At 35.3% G+C, this 24239-nt stretch overlaps 1 protein-coding gene across 1 annotated transcript; it reads left to right on the top strand.

Moving 5' to 3' along the window:
* Window positions 1-404: 404 nt before the first annotated feature.
* Window positions 405-1016, top strand: LOC145106663 (uncharacterized). The gene has a single exon (XM_079043613.1). It carries the CDS (start codon window positions 405-407, stop codon window positions 1014-1016), a length of 612 nt encoding a protein of 203 aa, XP_078899739.1.
* The last annotated feature ends 23223 nt before the right edge of the window (window positions 1017-24239 follow it).

Here is a 24239-nt window from a genome sequence, read left to right as displayed (position 1 = left end):
GCTTTTCGGAAATATATCATGAGAGACTCTAAAAAAGAAAAATATGTGGCTCTAGTATCCAGTAAAGAAGCAACCAATATCATCAGTGACTGATGATTCTGATCAGGGTGAAGTAAGTAGTTATGAAATCCCTGATGAACTGGTTGCTAGTACTGCACTCATTGTTAAATGCTATGAAGAAAGAAGATCCAATGGAGCCAGAAGAGTTCAACCCAAGGGAAATAGTCTAGTAAGAAAGCACAAATCAGAGAAAATGAATTCAGATAACTATTTTAACTATGTAATCCCTGACCATTTTTATGGGGACTGTAAAGAAAAGAAAGAATCTCAAAGCCCTGAAAAATATGAAGTCCTATACAAGAAGCTGCTAGCCTACATGAAGAAGGAGAATAATTCTCTACCAAATGCCTTTATTTGCAAAGCAAGAAGAATCTGAGGAATGGGTTGAAGAAGAAGAGACCTCTGAAGACGAAGGACTAAATGTTAAAGGCCTTATTGCTCTTGTAAATGATGCCTGTGATGGTAGTCTCAGTAGGTGTGACGCTGATACTTTTCATGTTGTCAAAGAGTCAAAGATGAAAAATTGGAATGTCTCTTCTATTTGTCATAGTCAGGATGATGTTTGGTACCTAGACAGTAGAAGCTCTAGACACATGACTATTGTCAAGTTCCTCTTGACCAATTTTATGGAGAGAGATGGTCCTATTGTTACTTTTCGAAATAACGGTGAAGAAGCAGTCAAAGGCGTGGGTACAATTAGATGCAAATCAGTCGAGCTGAAAGATGTGTTCTATATCAGGGGCCTTCAAAATAATCTTATTTCAATCAGTCAATTGTGTGACGTTGGCTACAAAGTTATTTTCGAGTACAATGAAGGAAAGGTCATGGAGTCAAGGAACGAAATCGTGCTCATTGCACTCAGGAAAAATAACATTTACATGCTTTTATTTTATTTGTGTTTTACAATACTGCATTATGCTTCCTTTACATTTCTTCTTACTATCTTGAACTTCTAAAAATAAGCTTCTACATTTTTATTTTTTTAATTAAACTTTTTCTCTAGAAATATCCTCCAGTTTTCAAATTACCAAAGGGGTATACATTGTATATTGTGCTACTAATATTTCCTACATGTGTTCTTCTCTTTCACTCTCTATGTCTCAGGATCTTCTGCCTTCATCTCGACAATGATCTTAACTGAATTGTTCTTTTGGAAAAGATCATGGCAACGTCCCTTCGGTATAGGATCTTCAGAGTAAAGACAGTTGGAGCAGGATCTGCATCTTTTATTCAACACCAACTACTTTCTCCCTGAAGTTGATGATCACAATGAATGACATGAAGTTTCCTGCTGATGAGTTAAGAAAAGGGGGTATTGCGTCTGAACTTGTTTTTCTGGACACAGATCTCTTCAATTTCTTTTAGTCTATCTCTGCTGTAATGGGATGAAGTGAAACTAGGTAACATGGCACGCCTAATTTCCATATACGCTCTCATTGCTACACTAATTCCCATATGAGATCCAAATACCTCTTTAACAAGACAATGCTCCTCAATTCTTCTATCACGAATCTCAACAAATGTAACCTTTGAGTTTTGTCTATGTGACTATCATAACTCAAAGCTTACAAAGATTAGATCCCACTAACTCATTGGTTACAAAAACTGGTTCTTATTCTTCCCTTGTTCTTGGTGAGCATGAAGCTTGGAATCCATCTGCAATACTTCAAAGGTTAAAGGCATATTCTCTCCTTATTTTCGTGAATTGGGTTTTATGTTGACGCATATGATCTTGCCTATGTATTCTTTTATAGATAGACTACTTTTGGAAAAAGGAAACTCATTTATGGACCTTCAATTCAAAAGATCTGCTAAATCGGGTCTTTACTTCATTTCTGAAAAAGTTGCACAAATTTCCCTTTTTAAAAAACTTCCTTGGTTGACTAACTCTTTTGTTGTATTCTCTTGTTGATTTATTCATTCTATTATGCATTATTTATTATTTTGTACCATTTAAAATGAATTGATGGTGAATTTTAATTCTAGACTGCAACTTAAGTTTATGATAAAGAAGATAAGCCACTTCTCGTTGATAAGTTTACATTGTTAATGATTCACGCTGATTTCACCTCAACGTGATTGAAACACCCCATTCTTTCCTTTAACTTCTTCTCAATAAAGCTTAACGATTCACTGTGATAAACCACACATTGATAAAAGTTTGAAACTTTGTGTTGATGGTTAGTCTATGTACCGTAGGCTATGACACGCATCAATTCCTTCTTATCCTTAAATTCTTCTTAAAAGATTTATGATTCAACCTAAAATACCATACGCTGATGAGAGCTTGAAAATTTACTATAAGGAAAAGTCGAAATAGCTACGAAAAATTCCGTAGCTAAAACATGATATTCCGTAGTTAAACATGATTAGCGACGAAATTTGCTACAGAACCATTTTGTAGGCAAATTCTTCGTTAGTAAAGGTTCGTTATGGAATTTGTAGCACCTTTGCAATAGAATTTGCAACAGACTTATTCTGTAGTAAAATAGCTATGGACTACATATGTTGGAACATCGTAGCAAATTAACTACAATTGTTTCCGTAGCAAGTCTGTAGTGAAATAACTACGCCCCGATCCATTGTAAATTTGTCTCAAATTAACTATAAACTAACTTCGTAGCTAGTTTTCGTTGCAAAAATCCACTATAGGTAATGACATAGCTAATGCCTCATAATAAATTTACTACGACCTAGTTGTATAGCCAATATTTTGTAGTATATTCACTACGCTCTACATCCGTAGAAATATCTGGTAAAATTTACTACAATACACTTTTGTTACAAATATTTTATAGTAAATTTACCACGGTCTACCTCCATTGCAAACTAAATGTGACGGAATAGATTCTATAGCAAAATCCATAGCAATTCAAGTGTAAAATAACTCCTTAAAAAGATACGTAGTAACTCCGTAAAAATAACAATAGAAAAAAAATGATGACATGATTAATTTTGTAGCAAAATGCATACAAAAATGAATAAAAAAATATCTGATGCAAATTTAGAATAAAATCAACATTACGAAATTGCAATAAGAAATAATAAAAATTACATAAATTCATTATAAAAAGAAATAGTTTATCATCGAATGAAATACTACCTTGTCGAAAACACCAATAAAACTAATCTAATAGCCAAACTAAACTTGAAATCCTAAACATGCAATAAAAAATGTGTCACTGGTTGTTTGTGCTTCTTATATCATTGACCATGTTTCTCACATCATTCAACTCCATCCTTTATTGCTCTATGGCTTCCTCTAGTTTCTGGATCTTCGTCTCAAGATGATATTTTTCAAAAGTTCTATCTGGTGAAGTGCATCTTTCAGAAGAGTTTTCACAAAAAATGGACCTGCCATATGCTCCAAGCCCATAAATTCTTCTCTTACGGTCATTTCCTCTGACAACTGTATAAAATAGTTCACTTTCATCAACTTCCAAGCCCATAAATTCTTCTCTTACGTCCATATGATCCAAGCCCATAAATTCTTCTCTTACGGTCAATGCAATCTTACATGAACTTCTTTAGCTTTGTCAACTTGATATGTCTTTCCATCATGATACTTAGTATGAGTAAACCTGAATACATCATAACATGACGGAGCTTGTCCCATATATTCCTCCTATATTAATACCATACGTATGTCAAATCTCACCACAATATGCATCGGAAGAAATATATTATAAGACTAGACTATAATACTTTGCATTAACCAATAATAAACCAAGAATGTGGTTATATTACTAAGATATTTTGAGGATGCTATAATCATTTCATAAAGTAATTATAAACAAAAATGAAGGTAATATGCTTCAATACTTAAAAGAGACCTCCATTAGATCCAATGAAGATAAGATGCTAAAAATGATATTCACTGTTAAAAACCCTTATCATATCGGCAACAATTTGTTGATGTGAAGTCGATCCACCATTATGAGTAGGTGGGGCTTTTCCACCCACTACAGCTTTACGTCTATTCTTTTTATTTTGCTCCGATTTTTTCTTGAACTCTTCCGAATTCCATATTGCATTCCAAGCATTCCATACTTGTTGTTCTATGTGGCATGGCTTTTCACGAGTTGGATTTCTTATGCTGATGTCATAAATATAGTGTCGATATCTTTCTTTCGCCTTCTGTTCCCAAGCAACATTGACTACTGAGTCACCAACTACAACATCCCATTGACATTTTTTCTACTATACATAACAACAACGGAGTTATAATAATTTAACGATATACCTAATAATTACATAAAAGCATAATAACAAATCATGTACCTGAAACTCTTCCCAATAACACTGTTTTATCTCTTCGCTTATTGTTACCCACGTATATCCATTCCCAGCCACTTTATCTAGGAATGCTTTCTTAATTATGGATGAACATTTACCTGAAGGTGAGAAACTACAAAAAAAAAAAAAATACTTGTATGAAATAATCAAACTTAAACAAAAAAACATATGAAAATCAATTAGTATGTAAACTTATGCATTTTTTCGACCTTTAATATGTAGGTGTCCATCTTGTAGTTCGGTAGTAATTAGTGTCGATAGCGTTCTATGGAGGAAGGGGCAGATGATGGGGCTGGTGTGGATAATGGGCCTGATACAATACCAAACAATGTGGTGGGTGGGGGTAGATGGTGTACGTGTGGATGTAGGGATAGACGATATGATTGTTGTGGAGGCAGGGACAGACGATCGGGATGGTGTGGGTGAAGGGGTGGATGATGGGGCTGATATAGTTCCAAATGTTGGAGAGGTAGATGTTTTCGGTATGGAGGTAGGGGTAACTGAAGGGGCTGTTACAATACTAGATGGTGTAGATGCTTCATTAACATGTCCTTGTAACAGACGATGCATGTTCTTGTGTGGCCTTGTTAGAGCTCCTTTTAATGGGAATGGAGACATCTTTTCTGTAATATAATAAGTGCATTAGAAATAAAACATTATAAGTTTGAAATATATTCATTAGTAATAAAAACTCTTGCATGAAATTAAAAGAACATGGTACCAATAAAATTCATAATCTGAATCAGTTTACATATTACTTTACACCAATGCACAAGGGCCTAATCTTGTTGTTGAACTAATCAGATTATAAGCATTATTCCATTACATTTTCACGATCAGAAACATATACAAAGTAACAAACCTACAAAGGGGTGACAACTTGCACACTATTGCCAAAATGGAGCTAATTGATAATACAACTCCTGTCAAGCGTATAAGATGATAGAAAAAGAAGGGACAAGATCCATCTATATTGTAAATAAGAAATACCTTTCTACCGATAAAAAATATACGGGAAGAATATAAAATATGAATGTCATAAGGAGATTAATCTTGGGTTTTCTTTCATCAACTTCAATCGATTTTTGAAGCAGGGGCAATTCAGTTTAAATATGAATGGAAAAAGTGTTTTTTGTCTGTTTATCTTCTGTTCCTGGTCTGTTAATGATGAAATAAGAGGTTATAATGTGTATTTTGTTAATGGTTGGAATAGTTGCAAGTATTTTTTTATTGGAGATATTGGAAAATGGTGTATCAGAATATCTAAAGATAGGATCTGGAATTTTGAGGTTTTGACTAAAGGTTATTTTGGGTATAAGTTGGATCGTTTTGTTCTTTATGGATATATGTGGCTTAAGCGGGATTTTTTTGGTCTAATTATATCTCTTGTTTACTGCTCCAAGTCTAAAAAATAAAAATGGGTTTTATACCAATTGCATTTGGGATTTAATGGAGTAGGGCAATTTTGACATAATTTCTAAAGGAAAACCTTATTTGTATGCTGTTATTCTTATTCCTAGATCATGAATGATAATAAGAAGAGAATGATCTTTAGAAATGCTGCTGATTGGATTGAGTTGGAATTTAAATGTTGGTGTAATTTCTTGTTCAAGACTAAAGGGCGCAAATTACTTGTAATGTTGGGTGTCAACCCTGAAATATTGAAAACAACAAAAATAAGATTTAGATTTGTTAAAAAAATTATAATATAATAACATGTCTACTATTAAGGTTTAATAGTTCTTTTTATTATTATTATTATTATTATTATTATTTAAATTGAAAACAAAATCATATTTGTATAACAGTTTCGTATTTAATTCAAGCAAAATTCAATTAAAATTTGGGTCTGCTTTATTTCATTTGAATGATGATCATATTTGTATCAATATTACAAGGCTCTTGTTCATTAAAATCCGTATTTGAAATATTCATTCGTAATGAAATACTATTTATTGATGTTTCTCCATGTCTATCCCAGAAATGGTTAGGGATAAGATCTAAAATTGGAAAACTGGACTGGAACCAAACCTGTTGAACCAGACAGTGATAAACCGGTCCTAGTTTTGGGTTTCAATAATAGCCTTATCTGGGGGTTCGAGTATTCCGGGTATGGGTCTATCGGGTCTAGGTAAACCGGGTAGCTAAGAAAGACCCGAAATTTATAGAGTTTTTTTATGGTACGTTAAGTCGACCTAGTAGCCATTGAATACCCACGAAAAAAATATCTCAAAGAAATCTTGATCTTCATTGTGATCGACGAAGATGACATTTTGTTCCTAAAAACCAATACGCTGCCATTTAATTCAACATGAGACTTTTAGGAACAAAAATAGGAACATGGATTGAAGTAAAAATTAGCAAATCCTAAGCCTCTGATGAACAAATCCATAATCGGTTCCAATTACCTATTTTCGGTTCCAACCAGTTCCATACTCACTTTACCCGGTCCGATACCCGGAACCAAACTGGAAGAGGTTCCCCTATACTCGTCCGGTTTCCGGGTTTTTTAAGGTCCTGGCCCAATTGGGTCGGGTTCGGATCCAATTTCATCCCTACAAACGGTAGTCGGTTTTGAATATGTCATTCAGGTTAGTCGGGTTCAGGTCATCCGATCATCCGTGATCGTTTAATGGGTTTAAACTTTGCTTAGGATACCTCCAACACTTAAAAACTTTATTGGACAATTTTGTACAATACTAGTTATGGGTTTTATCTAATAGCAAATATCTACAATTTTGTAGCAAGTTGGGCACAAACTTTGATTCCGTAGCAAAGACGGTAGCAAAATAGCTACGTATTTTTATTTCGTAGCAAATTCTATAGCAAAATTGCAACAAAATTTGATCTGTAGAAAAAGTTCAGAGCAAACTAGCTATGGTTTTTGATTTTGTAGCAAATTTGTAGCAAATTTGTAGCAAGATAACTATGGACTTCAGTTCTATAGCAATTTTGTAGCCAATTAAGTGTGGATTATGATTTCGTAGCAAATTTTATTGAAAAATAGCTACAGACTATTACTCGTAGTAACTTCTGTAGCAAAATATCTACAAATTATGAGTCCGTAGCAAATTTTGTTACAATCTACCTACGACTTCTGATTTTGTAGCAAAATTTCGTAATGATTCAACTATTATATATGGAATGCAATTATGTATCAAATTCCGTAGCAAAATTGTTACGCCTAGCCATTAGGTGGCATATTCCATAGCAAAATAGCTACGGATTCTACTTCCGTAGCAAATTTCTGTAGTTATTTAGCTTTTTTCTGGTAGTGAATCTGTGTCGATGGTTAGGCTATGTACCGTAGCTTATCACACACACCAATCCGGTATCGACGTACTTTCTTCTTTATAAATTTATGATTTAGTATATAACACCAGACGCTGATGAGAATTTATAAAATCTGTGTTGATGGGTATATCGTTGTCTGTGATGTATTACACACACCTACTCATTCTCTCCCAACAAATCTTCTATTAAAGAAGTTGATGATTCACTGTAACCACCATACACTGATAAAACTTTCACATTCTTTGTCGGTGGGTACCTTTCCTACCGGGATGTATTACATGCGTCATCCCATTCTCGCCCTTTATTCTTCTAATGAAAGAAGTTAATGATTCAACGTATAAAGCCATACACTGATGAGACTTCACAATACTATGTTAGTGAATGATGGTACAAACCCATGCTATCAGGAGACATCTCAATCTCACTCGTTCGTCAGCTCCAAATCTAATATGCTGACCGCTTCCGCGGATAATCTATGTCATCGATACTGTGTCTCACTGATATAAAATTCACTCATCTCAACGGTAGATTTTGGATGACGATTAAAAGATGTAACGACATCTTGGAATACGAGACTTTTACGGTGCCGCTTCCTCCAATCATGATTACGTAAATGGGAAGAAAATTTACGGATAAACTAGGATAATTCTCTATCCTAGGTCGCTTTTACAACTCATTCAAGTAGTCGAGTTCTCTTTCAAGGCTCTCTCGATCTTTATCATCTTCGCTTCAAGTTCTTTAAAATTTCACCATGTCGAAGGTTCTCTATGTGTTTGCTCCTGATGCTAATGTGTTCAAAGGCCCCCATGCTCCTGATACTCCTGTTGTCATTCAAGCAAAAAACGATGCATTCTGTGATATTATCCCAAATCAGTTCTAGAACTCAAGGATTGAAGATTTTGTCAGCTATGTTAATATCTCCCCCCTTCGCTATGTATTCAGTGATTTCCTTGATCTATTCTACCCTAAGAAAGTATGTGAGTTCTACTATTCTTGCACTATCGATTACCATGCTTAAACGATCATCAGAATCATTGGAGACGGTCATTCTAGGGTTGTTAGCAATGTAGCATCTTTTAAATTTTCCGTACGTCTTCCCCAATCATAAAAATATTCTTAAACCCCTTCTGAATAAAAATGAAGTCTATCCGTTCAAGATGAGGGTATAAATTCTCTCCTCAGGGTACTACTCGCGACCCAACCAAAATACACCCTCCGTCAATGCTATTGTGAAAGGTGGATGTACTTATCAGGGGTGACTGGAAAATGTCGTGGACATACCCCATGGCCTGCAACAAAAGACTGGATTTTTTTCAACTCTTCTTTGATAAACTAATTGAGTGTGTGAACAAGAAGCCAACATAAGTTCCATATCCTCTTTAGCTTGCACTAATTATGGCTCGCACTAGAGAGGGTACAATGTCAATCATGGAGTCTCCATGCCAATTCCAGTTCTTTCATCAAAGATTATCAATGATGGTCCCTCTAATGGAGATATGCATCTTACCCAAAGTATGGAGAATTGGGTTGCAAATCTCTATGTTGTTAAAACCTATGACTCTAAAGAAGAGGATGATGAGGGGAATAATGAAGATGAGGAAGCAGATGATGATGATGAAGAAGATGTTGATGATGAAGAAGATTAATTAGATGCTGATATGGGAGAAGCCTCTGTCCAGGGAATGACTAATTCTCCTCCAAGATTGAACCAACATATTCGCTTTTCCTCGACTTCTACTTCATCAACAACTCCTTCTGCATAATATATAGCATAGCATGAATCATCTCCACCTCAAGTGGAAACTACTAATCCACTTATTCATGTTGTGAACTCTTCAAGACCCGCGTCTCAGGGAAAGCCAATTCCTATACAATCTACTGCTACCTTTCAGGGAGAGTCTAGTTCCAACTTTCAAACAAATGTACTCTCCCAGCTCTCCTTATTGGTTTAGATGACTTAGTCTCTTGGAGAAAGACTGACCAAAGTTGAAAGTGATGTGGCTGACATCAAACGCAAAATAGCTTTGGTTGATGATGGTGACGTGATAATTGAAGGCACTTCTCCTAGCTCTCCAGGTGATGATCAACCTCCTCCACCACCACCAAGAAATAATCCACCCCCACCCCCCAACACCATTTGGAAATAATCAACTAGCTTCACCACTAACTCGAAATAACCTTCCTCCACATCCAACTAATCCACTTCCTCGTACTCCATCTCCACCTCATGACAATCCTCCCCAAACTGATGATGCCAAAAAGGGGGAGATTAATCAATAACTAGCGATGATGACTACAGCTTCATCACATGCAGATCAGTCTGAATCAAGAAGGGAGGATAATCAAGGAAAAATGGTTGTCTTTCAGTCTGAAGCAATGAATGATGACCAACCTATTCCAGATGTTGATGACCAGTCTAAGACTGATGAGTTTGAAGGATTTCTTGATTTGGATTTTATGGCACAAATTGTTGTCCTTATAAGTGTTGTTTACCCTGATGCATATTCTAAGGGGAGATTCCTCAACAAACTCACCGTGACATTGAGTCTGATAATGATCAACTCAATCCTAGAAAAAGAAATTCTTCCTTCTCAAGGGGAGCAAATCATGCTGAAGGTGGAAGTTCCTCAGTCGTTGGTGGTTCTTCAACCCCTCATCCTTCCAAGAAAAGCCGGTTAACAGTTGATTTGGATGATTTGGTTGAAGACTAGCAAATGACCATTGAGAAGGGTAGAGAAATCATGTTGGAACTTAATGCCTCCATTCGAAAAAGAAGATATGAATGTCAATAGAAAAAACTTGCTCAGTCCCTTGCATTAGCTGATACACAAGAGACAAATATTCAACATTTCAATATTGATGTGGCCAAACGAAACGGAGTCTCTAAGCTAAATGATCGAATCAATCGAAATAAATTTGGAGATGTTCTGGCTCGAAGGTATTAACCTGACCCCATCATCAAGGTCAGGTGTTCAAAACCCAAGAATGGATTACTCAAGATTGATCTGGTTGGGAAGAAGGCAGAGTATGAATACACTGAAGTTGTCTTTCCTCATGACTTAGTTAATGTAACACCTGCGTTTCCCGCTAGGGTTTAATATGATGATGTAATAGTTAGGTTCAACAATTGTAATCTATTTTTAAGTAATAAAGAAGAATTATTTGATTATTACATGATTTATGTGCTATTATGTGCAATATACATGCCTATAACAATATAATAAAATAGGAATAAAATATGTGTCTAAAATAGAATAATAATTAGCACGAATATCCTTGAGAAAAGTTGAAGTAGTCACGACAAGGTTTGCGTAGATATAAGGAATGCTTAAATCGGACTTATAACAAAGAAGTTATGATCCGTTGAAGTTTCTCGATTCAAACCAATACGACAACGGGCATTGTAAAAAGTAAATTTGTGTTATATTACTTTTTAGCCTTAGTGATCTAAACGAAAGTTGTACTATTCGTTAAACCGAGAGCACGCATATATAGAACGTCTAAATATGAACTCATTAGAGGAAGTTATGATTTTTCTAAGATTCAGCATGACACTATACAGCTCAGAAATCAAATTTTAGATTGTTTAAATTTTAGCCGAAACAATCCAAAACAAGGGTTGAAGATCTTGTTGATAGGAGTTCAACGATATAAATACAGTCGAAAACAGACGCCGGATGAGAGAGTTATGCATTTTACACGTACCTTAACAGTCTAAGCCTATGTAAAATATATAAATTCAAAACTAGCGATAATGTCTAAATGAAAGATGTAGAACTCGTCCATAGCTATGCATAGATATAAAGTACGTCAAAAATGGAGTTCGTACGAAGAAATTATGCAATTTCGAAATTCTGAAATTTGTCACCCTCGCGTGCGCGACGTACATACCTTCTAGAAGGGGGCGACGTGGGTCCAGCCAAAAGCGACACATGTCAGCTGCAGATAGGGATGACAAGGCCAGTGTGTACTGCGCATGTTTTCTGGGTGTGGCGTGCTATATGCTCTTTAGTCCTATAAATAGTTGCTCGTCTCCTGATCATTCCTCACCCCTCTACAACCAATTTTCTCGACTTATGCTTTGCTTTAGCCTCATTCTCTTTAGTTCTTAGTATCCCGATGAAGCCCTGCAATCTCTGAGTGCCTAACTAGTAGTATCCATTAAGTAGGAACTCTTCCAGTTCAATTTCTAGACTTTTGTCTAGGGAAACATTGTATGTTAAATTACACTCTATTCTAGTTTAGTGTAATTTATATTTACATACATAGTCAATGTTATGAATTTATAAATGATATATGTCAGTAGTTCCAACGTTCTATTACTGATTGATCTACTTACTGGGATGATGTCTAGGATGGATTGAGTGAGCTGTTTAAAGTGGGATTTCCAAACAGTAGACCCTATATACCAAACAGACCCTACCTCCGATATGATCCTACCTGGTTGTTCATTACTTGATAGATCTTGGTGTAGACATTGGGATTGTTGAGGAATATAGACTACTAAATAGTCATAATAGATAATAAACTAAGACATAAACAAAGTTGAACCTAGGTCATATCAAAGGAAAAGCCACGTCCTAAAGAAGTGTTGTCCAACTTTTCAGTGATCCACTTTAACAAGTGAGTGCATAGATACTTTAATCTTACACATAGATATGAAGTATTTAAGATAATTACATTCTATACGTACCTATTATTTGTGTTCCTGATATCTATGCTAGATGAACGAATTATACATGTTTTATTTGAATTAACGGCATGTGTATTTTTATGCCTATAAATATATTGGGTAGAGATGGGTAGATGAAAGATGATATATATAATGGGAGATGAAAGATGTCATAGATGATGAGAGGCCTTAACTTTAAAGATGATCTAGTCATCTAGCAAAGTATATATGTCGACCACAGACTATTCTAGACAGTCTAGTGGAATGCTAGCAGGCTTGCAACCAGTAGGTGTTTTTGAACTAAGTGTTCACCATTTGTACTCCATCCCCCCATGTTTGACTTATTGACGTATATTGCTAAGGTATCCCCTAAGCATTATTGACTATCCTGAATTAGATGCCTTAGGGACAGAGAGTAGAGATAACGGGAATGAGTAATCAGGTTGAATGGTTTGATAAAAGTATATAACTAAAAGAATTTAATTATTGTGGGTTGAAAACCCTATGTTCTCACTAGGCTCGCAAGCCTGACCGACTAAGTTTCTTGTATTACAGGTAGTGGAACGAGAGCACATGTGTGATGATTGATGAGAGATTTTTGGATTATAGGCCAATAGATTAACAGATGTTTGTAAGGCATGTATTAATTCTGTTTATGCTTATGTATTGTATTGAAGATGACATCCCAATATTGTTAATATAAATAAAATACATTTCTTCGGAAATGTTTTGATAATATCATTATCATATTTTTGGGAACAAATTACACAATATTATTCTTAAAAAAAGATACTCTTATTTTAAATAAGCATAAATAAACCTGTCTTTTTTGGTCGTGAAATTGGGGATGTCATAGTTGGTATCAGAGCATTAGTTTAAGCGAACTAGGAATTTGTTGGATTCCTAGACTAAAACTTAGATTGCTAAGCGATGATTGTGAGATGAGTTTCTGTTATACTTAGGAAGTTTTCCTGAATAGACACGAGCACTAGAGTATTCTAGGGAGGATGCCTAATTTACTTTTATGTGCTAAATGATTTATGTTATAGCTATAAGATGCCTTATATGCTTTAGAATGCTATTATTTGATCGAATCTATGGTCTATTGCCGACCGGATCTGGAAATTTTATGTGTTCATGATTCTAAACGTTTAACTACGATATTAGAACTGGCATATAACATTTCACAGTAATAAGGATATTTATACGTCTATCGTAAATAAAGCTTTCCCTATCTCAAATTCTAAATCACTGTACACTGAAACTCTACTTTGGTGTATAGAACGTCATGGTGAGAACACGCAGTGGTTTAGGAAACCCTAATGGAAACCAACAGCCTGAGCGACGAGTGATTGAGCATGCACCAGTGGTAGCAGTTGCACCAGATCCAATCACGATGGCAAGAGTACAAGCAATGATGCAGATGATGCTAGACTGTCAAATGGAGGAGACAAGACATCTACTCTCAGAGAATGGAAGGGGGCCTACGAGGTCTGTTGAGAAACCTGAGTTAGATATAGAACAGTCTGAAGAAGGTAACTTGAATAGGACTGCTAGTCGAGTAGAACCCCAAGTGGTTAGAAGAGATAACCCTGAGAGAAGGAATGAAGGAAATGATGGAAGTGAGTGTAAGTATAAGGACTTAATGGGTGCCAATCCACCATGTCTTTCTGGAATCCCAAGGCCAGTGGAGATTATGGATTGAATCTCCGAGATGGAGTTGGTATTTGAGAGCTGCAACTGCAGCAACAAGCAGAAAACCGTCCTTGTAGTCAGACAACTGAAGTCCAGGGTTATAAGTTGGTTGAAGTTGTTTACAAATACATTGCCGCAAGGAGTAGCCCTGAGGATGTCTTGGGAGCCATTCCTAGAGTAGTTGAAGATACAGTAAAGATCAGAGGTGGATCTGATATACCTGAACAACGAGCTTCATACCTGATGAAGGGGAAGATAAGCGTTTATGAGTATGCCACTACATTCATCGAGAATATGAAGCTATTCCCCTACTTAGTGCCTACTAAAATCTCCAAGATAGAGAAGTTTGCTAATGGACTACCAGCTGACTTTGGTCCAACGGTAAAGATGGCAACAACTTTGAAGACAGTCGTCAGAGCAACCAAGAATGTGGAGTCCCAACTTCGGGAGAAGGGTCTGGAGAAAACGGAGGTAGGAGAGAAAAGGAAGTTTGATGGATCTTCAAAGTCCAACAAGAAGATCAGATTCTCAAAATCTAGTTACAAAAAGTTTGGAGGTGGAAGATGTTGGATTAGGTGTCTAAGCCCATAACTATAATTTGTATGTACTTGACCAGAAAATAGCATGGTCCATTTGGGTTGCAACTCTCTAGAACAATTTTTTAGGATGGATATTTGAAAAGAGGTTATTGTGATTTATTAATATATTATAAGTATAATATATTAATTTAGAAATCACATTAGTTGATTAGTATTGGTCAAGAATTAATTTGGAATTAATTTAGTGATCAAAAGAGACTGATTAAAGTTGCGGGGACTGATTAGGTAAATCGGTAATACTTATAGTTAGAGCCATGATCCATGTTGAATAGGGTTGGAATAAACCTATATGAGAGTCCATAAAGGTTTAGCCCAAAAAGGCCTATGTAATGTGAAGAGTCGTGGGTGATTAGGGTTTTCATGGATGAAAGTCTAGGCTATAAAAGAAACCCCTAACTCCCTAAAATCGGCCCCATGCACACAAAGAAAGAAGCTAGCCGATTTTGTGCTCACTAACCTCTATCTCAAGTTCCTCCTTTTGTTCTTGGATTGTTGTAAGACATTTGAGGCATCACACTTGAGGTGCAAAGCTCATAAAGGCCAAAGTTCTACTAGCTACATCAAAAGGTAATCCTCTAACTAGCTTTATGATTCATATGTTAAATTTTGTATGCTAGTTTAAGCTTCATGCTTTGGAAACCAATATTGCATGTATAATTAGAGAAAACTTAGATCCAAATCATTAGGGTTGTATGTGCACCATAGGAATGTTAGAGTTCATAAAACCCATCAGTGGTATCAGAGCCTACGATGTTTTCTATTATATTGATGCAATTGTGTGATTTTCAAAAGCTGAAAAATGACAATTCTGGATTCTGTCAGGGCCTACTCGATGAGTCCATCAATGAACTTGACGATTAGGTGCCGTATGAAGATGAACTCATCGAGTTCATAAGTTCACTCGACGAGTTAGATCGTCTGTGAACAGAATTTCCGAGTTTTTGGCATGTTTTGGATTAGGATCATTACCACAAACTGTTTTGGTTCATAAAATTCGATTTTAATGATATGGTAATGATTATCCCCATCCAATAACATGATGATTGTCAAAATTTAAGATAATTACTTGATTTTATGAAAAACTAATTATTCGTGAAATTTGAAACTATATTTCTATATGATTAGTATTAGGTCAAATTGTTAGATGATAAATTATATGATTAATTGTGTTAGTTAAATTTGATCTAAATGATTCATGAAGAGTTTCATAACTTGTCCTCAAGTTATGAAATGTGAAAAGTCTCATTCGTGAAACATTAAAATTGTAAGTTATAGAATTCCAAAGGTCTTGAAGAGTTACATAACTTGTCCTCAAGTTATGGACCTTGGAAAGCCTCTTTTATGGATCATAAATTCTAAAACTTAAGAGATTTTGAAAGGTTTCAAAACTTTCCCTCAAGTTTTGGAATTTGAAAAGTCTCATTTATGAAACTTTAATTCCAAACCCTAGAATTTTAAAAGTTTAAAATTCAAACCTATACTATTATAATATTAAAGTTTAATACTTATACATATGTATAAGACAAGTCAGTCTTACCGTTAGTAGGCCTCATTCACGAAGCCGGTCTATAAGGGGGGGTATAAGGTTACTGCCAATAAAATGGTGGTTTAATGGGTGTCCACTCTCACCCACCGCTTCCTTGACTGGTGGAGGGTCGTTAGCCGAACGGGTAGGATAAGACATTAATTCTCATTAATAAGTATAATGATAATTATTAAAGTAACTAAACTTTCATAAATTCCCAAATCTTAGTTACTTTAGGAAAAATGTGAAAATGGTGCTATCCCATGGAAATTGCACTTTTCACCTTGCTAAGTCGTTAGTGGAGTGTGTGTGGTTAACCGGCACACTAATTTGGGACTAGCAAGGGTGACAAATGGTAGCTTGATGTTAATCATGGATCAATGGAGCGTATGTGGTTAACCGGCACATTGATCAAGTGATTTGTAACATTAAGAGTACCAAGCACATTTGCATGGTTATTCACACCTTGTTTGTGATCCTCGGTATCCCAGTCACAAACTTGAAGGGCATAGTCGAGATTTAAACATGCCATTGAAAAGATTCAATGAATCTCAAAGGAATCTAGTGTTGGGTTATGAGCATTCTAACACTCCTAAGTGTACATGCAACCCTAAATACCTTGGATCTATGTTTTCTCTATTATACATACAATTATGAACATCCAAGGTATTATCCTAATCTAGCATACAAAATAATAAATATAACAAGATAGAATACATACCTCTTTGATGTAGAATGTCTTCATGAAGCTTGAGTGCCTAGTGCCCCAAGTGTGACACCTCAAATGGTTCACACAACACCAAATACACTTGGAATAACTTGAGAGAAACTTGAACACTCCTTGAAATCGTCTAGCCCTCACACTCACACATAAGTGCACGATTTCTTGAGCCATGAGATTCTTTTATATGGTGGCTATTAGGGTTACACCATGTAACTCATAACTTTACCCATTCCTTATGCTCCATGGATTTTAACCTCCATGGAGTATCCATGGGTCACCCCATGGACTTAGTCCAACATAAGGAATCTTGGATCACAAGCCCACATATATAAGAATGAATGATTTACACAATCAACCCATATATTTAATTAGTCTCCTTTTGATCACTTAATTAATTCCAAATTAATTCTTGATCAATACTAATTAAATAACCTTATTAATATATTAGAACTTATAATATATTAACCAACCTTAAGTGTTATTTCTCTCATTATAGTCTATCCAAATGCATGATGCCATGCAACCCAAATGGACCATGCCGGGTCGGGTCAAGTCTTACCAATTATAGTTATGGACTTAGACATTAATCCAACAGTCTCCCACTTGGATAAGTCTAAAACTATTATTGCGTATGACTTCAGGAACCGATCAGCAATCGTAGCTCTCAAAAGCTTCTGTCGAACTCTGACCTTGTCGATGAACTCTGACCTTTATCAATGACTTGTCCATTAGATAAGGGATCATATATTCCTCCATTCTAGATATCATATGGACTGAGACATGGATTATCAATCATTCTCTTTGTCCATTTGTTGTTTCCCGATTTCCGATTCATGATGACTGACTGATTGAACAAATCAAATCAGTCCTGGCTTGGCCAAGCACTCACATGTATCATCTTTAAATCATCGAGGGGCCCACAGATATCGCTTTTATCCCGAAGGTAAAAGGAGTGGATAAACTTCGACTCATATGGCTTGTTCTACTACTTGTTGAATCATACACAAAGGCACGTTTTATAACATCGAGTTACCAATGCGTTTTCGTGCAATCAATGTATAACCAACTCATAGTAACAACTCATATCTCTAGGTTTGAAGAATATAAGATATTATCGTCTCATGATCACTCGTGATAAAATCCATGAAGTGATTCAAATGAGCGCGGGTTGAATCCAATACTCAGAACTTATGAGCACTCATGAGTGTTGTAGCACCACTTTGTCCACCAACTTGGACCTCTACAAACCAACCCATGACTGTCTTGATTCATACCTACTTCCAACATATGACCGACTGTGGATGGTTTAAATAACTTAATCATTCAGGAAGAGCGACTTAGTTATTCTGGAAGTTAAAACATGCAAAGTGAAACACAAGAATAAATGAATCAAATATGGTATCAAACCCTATGAATATAAATAAACACTTTTATTTATCACCATACTGATTACTCATTATTCATTGTTTCGGTTTTATCAACTTTATACTTGAATTTAAAACAATAGTTGTCCCATGCTCCAAGCATGTACACTATGTTTTCTAAACACTAGTCATGCCATACACCAAGTATGCATACTATGTTTGTCTATGATGTTTACTTTGTAAAATAGATCAATTGAACATCACTCCAATGATCCTCTTTTCACAGTCCCAAATCCTTAGGAGATCAGCTCATTGGAAACATCCTTCTTTCATTAAGTTTCCTAATCTTACACAGATTGAATAATTTCTAACTTTGAAACATTTCCATATTCCATTTTGACTATCACTTCTGAACAAGAGTTGCCTCCTTACAGATTATGTCAATATGGTCCTTCCAGAATTAACATTATACTTCCAACTGTCCTTGAGCAACCAATCTTTGGTAAACCTTAGATTGTCCTCGACAATTACTTAATCATTTTAGTCATATCTAATTCTAGACCTTTTCCCTTCATAATGCCCCAGGCATTTGGAAAATTTTAGAAAGGATGAATATAGCACATGTAATCGATCCTATATCCGAAGCATATGGGACACGATTCATGATGTCTCACATAAAGACTAAACTAGTCTTTTGCTATAATATTTCCATTTCAATTTGCCAAGTTCTCAAAATTCAGATTATGAAAAGGGATGCCGTAATCATAATCGAATTTTAGAACGCAAATTATGGACCCATATATAGAATTTCCTTATGTTGAGCCATTCCAACATGAAATTCATATATATATCCTTGATTAAATACGATTAAAATCTCAATCTAAGCTTTTAGAATTGAAATGAAGTATAATTTCCTCTCCCTTAATTATAGCAAAACAACTTTTTCAACCCCTGCAACCTCACGAATTGAAACTTTTGTTTTCTATAATTAACATTGCTAACTTGCAACCTTTGTCATAATTATCATGCTCCCACTAACATGATGATTATTAGCATAACACTTATGCTCCCACTAGCTTTGACATGTACTCAGAAATCAGCTGACTTTCTTACCAAAGTTCAAATTTCTGATACTAGATTGTTTTGATAAAACTTTATCAAAATCATACACCTCTCTTAGATAGCTCACATGTGTGTCTAAACAATTTTAGAACTATGAAAAGGGATGTCGTAATCATAGTCTCAATTGTTTAGACCTTTGCCACTTCTCACAAGTCCATGTTAGTGTGCCGGTAAACCACACACGCTCCACTAACGACTTTGAGAATGCAAATATCACAATTGCTATCTAGCTAAAATCTACTTAGTGAAAGTGTTTCCTCACCATCATTTTCATGAATCGGAGAGAAACCTTATGACACTTAGATTTAATAGTGTATGTGTTCTTATCCATGTAAATTTGTCAAAACCATAATCACAAGACAAGGTTAGTGACAAATCCAAACTCATATTGATTAAACTTGTGCAATCTTAAATTCTTGCCATTTGGCAGCTCAGGTGCCTGCCATTGCTTCCAAGTAGTTGTGCAACCAATTGTGAACTCTCAGAACTCCTATACAAAGCCAACTTGAATAGGCACAAAAATTTCAACACGATAGGTTATAAACCTCAAGTCGTGTGCTAGTGAAGGAGTTTAGGTTTTATTCTTGATTAAGTCTTGAAACTTTCAAGAGCTTTAACACTCCCACTGTCCTCTTGACATATAAGACTCCCTTGTCAAATATTCAAGAGATAGTGCGGATTCTTTATCAAGACTAACACTTTACACAATTGGCCTAAGTTGGTCTCTGTTTTATCCAAAACATCACAACTTACCAATTTCAAATGTACAAGAGTAGATAACCTTTTACTCTTACATTTGACTAGTGTTAACAAACCCTCTTTAAGATATGTCACTCAAGTTACAATCTTGGAGTATGACTCTAAGAATTGTTTTGGAACGAAGTATGACTCATCTTTTTGATTTAACCATTTCAACAATTCATGACTCCTCTTCTTAGTCATAAGAATACACTAAGATGACTTTAGAGGACCAATTGTGATATGGTATCTTAATCATTAAGATGATCATAAACATGATACTAAAGTACTCTCCCATCTTTTCAGATTTGAGAAACTTTTATCTTTCTGCCATACTTTGATTCTTCTTATTCGTTCTGTCTCACATTGAAACTTCTCCAATGCTACAGACTTATACTTAAACTTATAAGTATAACCATATTTACTGAACTTAAATAAATCATGACGAATAGTCTTCTTGATCTTTTATGGTGGACTTGACCAGTGCACAAGAATGTGTACTCGATCCCTTAGTCCTTTCCTTATTCACATAAGGAATTAGTCTTAATTTTCCAAGCTGAAAGTTCTCATTCATCATACTATACAACTTGCATGATTCCAAGTTTCGGTCCAATTGAACCTTGGGTGATGAGAATCTTTCCTTATTTGGTAATATTAGACACTACCACAACCAAAAGAATCAAATCCATTTTTCCAATATTGCTATCAATGGAATCTTATAAGCAACAACTTTTCACAAATGCCATTGTAAGGATACTTAAAATAAATAAAATCAAAACCTTTTTCTTTTATTTTAAAACTTTGCGGAAAAACTTATCCTTACAATCCATATGAAAACCTTGTTGTTATCTATTCCTAAGCAATATAAATATCATAACTCTTAAGTAACAGCCCAAAATTCTGATCACCGAACCATACGATTGAAATCCATCTTCGCGATCAGAATCAGCATGTACTTAATAGAGTTAGACAATGGACTTTACCTGAAGTAGAGCCAAACTTATTGACTTTAACATCCTTAGGTAAATTTGGTAGCTTCGTAACCAATGCCCCTTCCTTTGGCAATAGTTACCTATGGACCCTTGATAATGGGACTATCTCAGACTTCGCCTCTCTCTTTACCATTGGGTCAACCGAGTTGACTATGGCCGATCCCTTTCCATTGGGAAGAGAGAGCTTTACTGGATATCCAATGTCATCATTGTCAATGTCCATAGCGTTTTAGGAAGTTGATCTTAGCAAATAGATAAGATCATTAAGGGTCTTGTCTTAGTCTGTTTCATAGGATTCCCAAAAGAACTCACTATGTGACTTAGAAAGTAGTTGAGCCACCAACTTTCTCAAGACTTTGACACCCAACTCTCCCGGCTTGTCAATATGTGACTACATCTCCAAGATGTGATCACACCTAGACCTTGCCTTGCCAATAGGGCTTGAGTGACCTTAAACTTTTTAGGAACTTGTGGGTTAGGGAGAATATTTGGAGGAGGTGAAAGAAGTATGATATCCATGGGACATCATCTTCATTTAGGAAAGCTTGTTTCAAGAGATTTGGGAAGATCATAAATGTCTAGACCAGACATCTTTTTGGGAGATATTCAAGATAGTTGATTTAAAGTCCTTAATATGACACCCAATATGAAATATTAAGGCTAGGACCCAACAAACTATTTTATAACTTAGAAGAGGGATGCCGTAATCCAAGCTATAAAATATTTGAAGGTAGGTGAATGACGATTCACCAATTTCCACCATGAAAAATGAAATAATTTATTAGGTTTTAATTGGATTTGAAAGTCCTAGATCTTTGAGATTCATTGAACTGTTCAAAGGCATGTTTCAATCTCGAGTGTGCCCTTCAGGTTTTGTGACTGGGATGCCGAGGATCACAAAACAAGGTGTGAATAACCATGCAAATATACTTGGTACCCTTAATATTTACCCCTTAATCAGTGTGCCGGTTAACCACACACGCTCCACCGATACTATGATAAATATTAAGTTACCCTTTGCCTACCTTGTTAAGTCCAGGTTAGTGTGCCGGTTAACCACACACGCTCCACTAACGACTTAAGCAAAGTGCAAAGTGTAATTTCATGGGTTAGCACCAAATTCACATTTTCCTAAGTAACTAAGATTGGGTATTAATAAGAGTTTAGTTACTTAGTATTTATCATTAATACTTTTAATGAAAGGAGAATTATAGTCCTTGTCCTACCCGTTCGGCTAACGACCCTCCACCAGTCAAGGAAGCGATGGGTGAGAGTGGACACCCATTAAACTGCCATTTTATAGGCAGTAACCTTATACCCCCCTTATAGATCGGCTTCGTGAATGAGGCCTACTAACGGTAAGACTGACTTTACTCTTATACATATATATAAATATTATTAACTTATAATATTATAATGTATAAGGGTTGAATTTTAACTTTTAAAATTCTAAGGGCTAACTTGGAATTAAAGTATTCATAAGTGAAAACTTTTCAAATTCCAAAACTTGAGGGCAAGTTTTGAAACTATTCAAAACTAATTAATTCCATAACTTATGAGTTTAAAGTAGTTTTAATTAAAAAAAAAAAAAACTCTTCAAGTTTCATAACTTGAGGACAAGTTATGGAAGACTTTAAACTAATTAATAAAAAAAATAACTTTTTTTTATTGTAACTTATGGAACTAATTAAGGTTACACTTTTTTTTTAATTTAATGAAGAGACTCTTGAACCTCCATAACTTGAGGACAAGTTATGGAGTCATAAAACCATTTAATTAGAACTAGACTCTTCATTTTGTAACCTTTGCCAACTTTTATGAGTTTTATGATTCTTAAATGTGACTTTTCATATAACTTGAGGAGAAGTTAAAAAAACACACTTTGGAATCAACTCTTAGATTAAAATGGATTGAAAACAACTATTTCACACAACTTTTCTATTAATCTAAGAACCTCATAAGAACAAGATAATTCAAATCATCAATCTTCAAGAAATTAGCATGAACATACAAACTAATACAAATCTTGAAATTATGACAATTATCTTAGAAATTGGATTAGCATGAACATTACCACATCAAAAACAAGTTTATGAGTCCAAAAACATCTTAGGGTAATGTTCCTAGTCCAATTCCAGCCAAAACAATCGAATATATGCATCCAACTCGATTTTTCAGCTACTTTTGCAAGTATAACAAGAAAACAAGCCTGGCTCTGATACCACTGTTGTGTTATGAGCATTCTAACACTCCTAAGTGTACATGCAACCCTAAATACCTTGGATCTATGTTTTCTCTATTATACATACAATTATGAACATCCAAGGTTTTATCCTAATCTAGCATACAAAATAATAAATATAACAAGATAGAATACATACCTCTTTGATGTAGAATGTCTTCATGAAGCTTGAGTGCCTAGTGCCCCAAGTGTGACACCTCAAATGGTTCACACAACACCAAATACACTTGGAATAACTTGAGAGAAACTTGAACACTCCTTGAAATCGTCTAGCCCTCACACTCGCACATTAGTGCACGATTTCTTGAGCCATGGGATTCTTTTATATGGTGGCTATTAGGGTTACACCATGTAACTCATAACTTTACCCATTCCTTATGCTCCATGGATTTTAACCTCCATGGAGTATCCATGGGTCACCCCATGGACTTAGTCCAACATAAGGAATCTTGGATCACAAGCCCACATATATAAGAATGAATGATTTACACAATCAACCCATATATTTAATTAGTCTCCTTTTGATCACTTAATTAATTCCAAATTAATTCTTGATCAATACTAATTAAATAACCTTATTAATATATTAGAACTTATAATATATTAACCAACCTTAAGTGTTATTTCTCTCATTATAGTCTATCCAAATGCATGATGCCATGCAACCCAAATGGACCATGCCGGGTCGGGTCAAGTCTTACCAATTATAGTTATGGACTTAGACATTAATCCAACATCTAGGAATTTCAATTCATTTAAAACTTAATAACCAATTTCGTTTTTCACGGTGGAAATTGGTAAATAGTCATTTACCTACCTTCAAATATTTTACAATTGGATTACGGCATCCCTCTTCCGAATTGTGAAATATTGTGTTGGGTCCTAGCCTTAATATTCCATTTTGGGTGTTATATTA

This window comes from Lactuca virosa, chromosome 4 (assembly GCF_052849685.1).
Source record: "Lactuca virosa cultivar CGN04683 chromosome 4, Lactuca_virosa_CGN04683_v6, whole genome shotgun sequence".
NCBI lineage: Eukaryota > Viridiplantae > Streptophyta > Magnoliopsida > Asterales > Asteraceae > Lactuca > Lactuca virosa.
Note: the sequence above shows the minus strand (reverse complement) of the source record. Positions and strands in the feature narration are given on the sequence as shown.

Excerpts from the sequence above, each read along its gene's own strand:
- LOC145106663 (XM_079043613.1), top strand. The coding sequence starts at position 405 with ATGCCTTTATTTGCAAAGCAAGAAGAATCTGAGGAATGGGTTGAAGAA.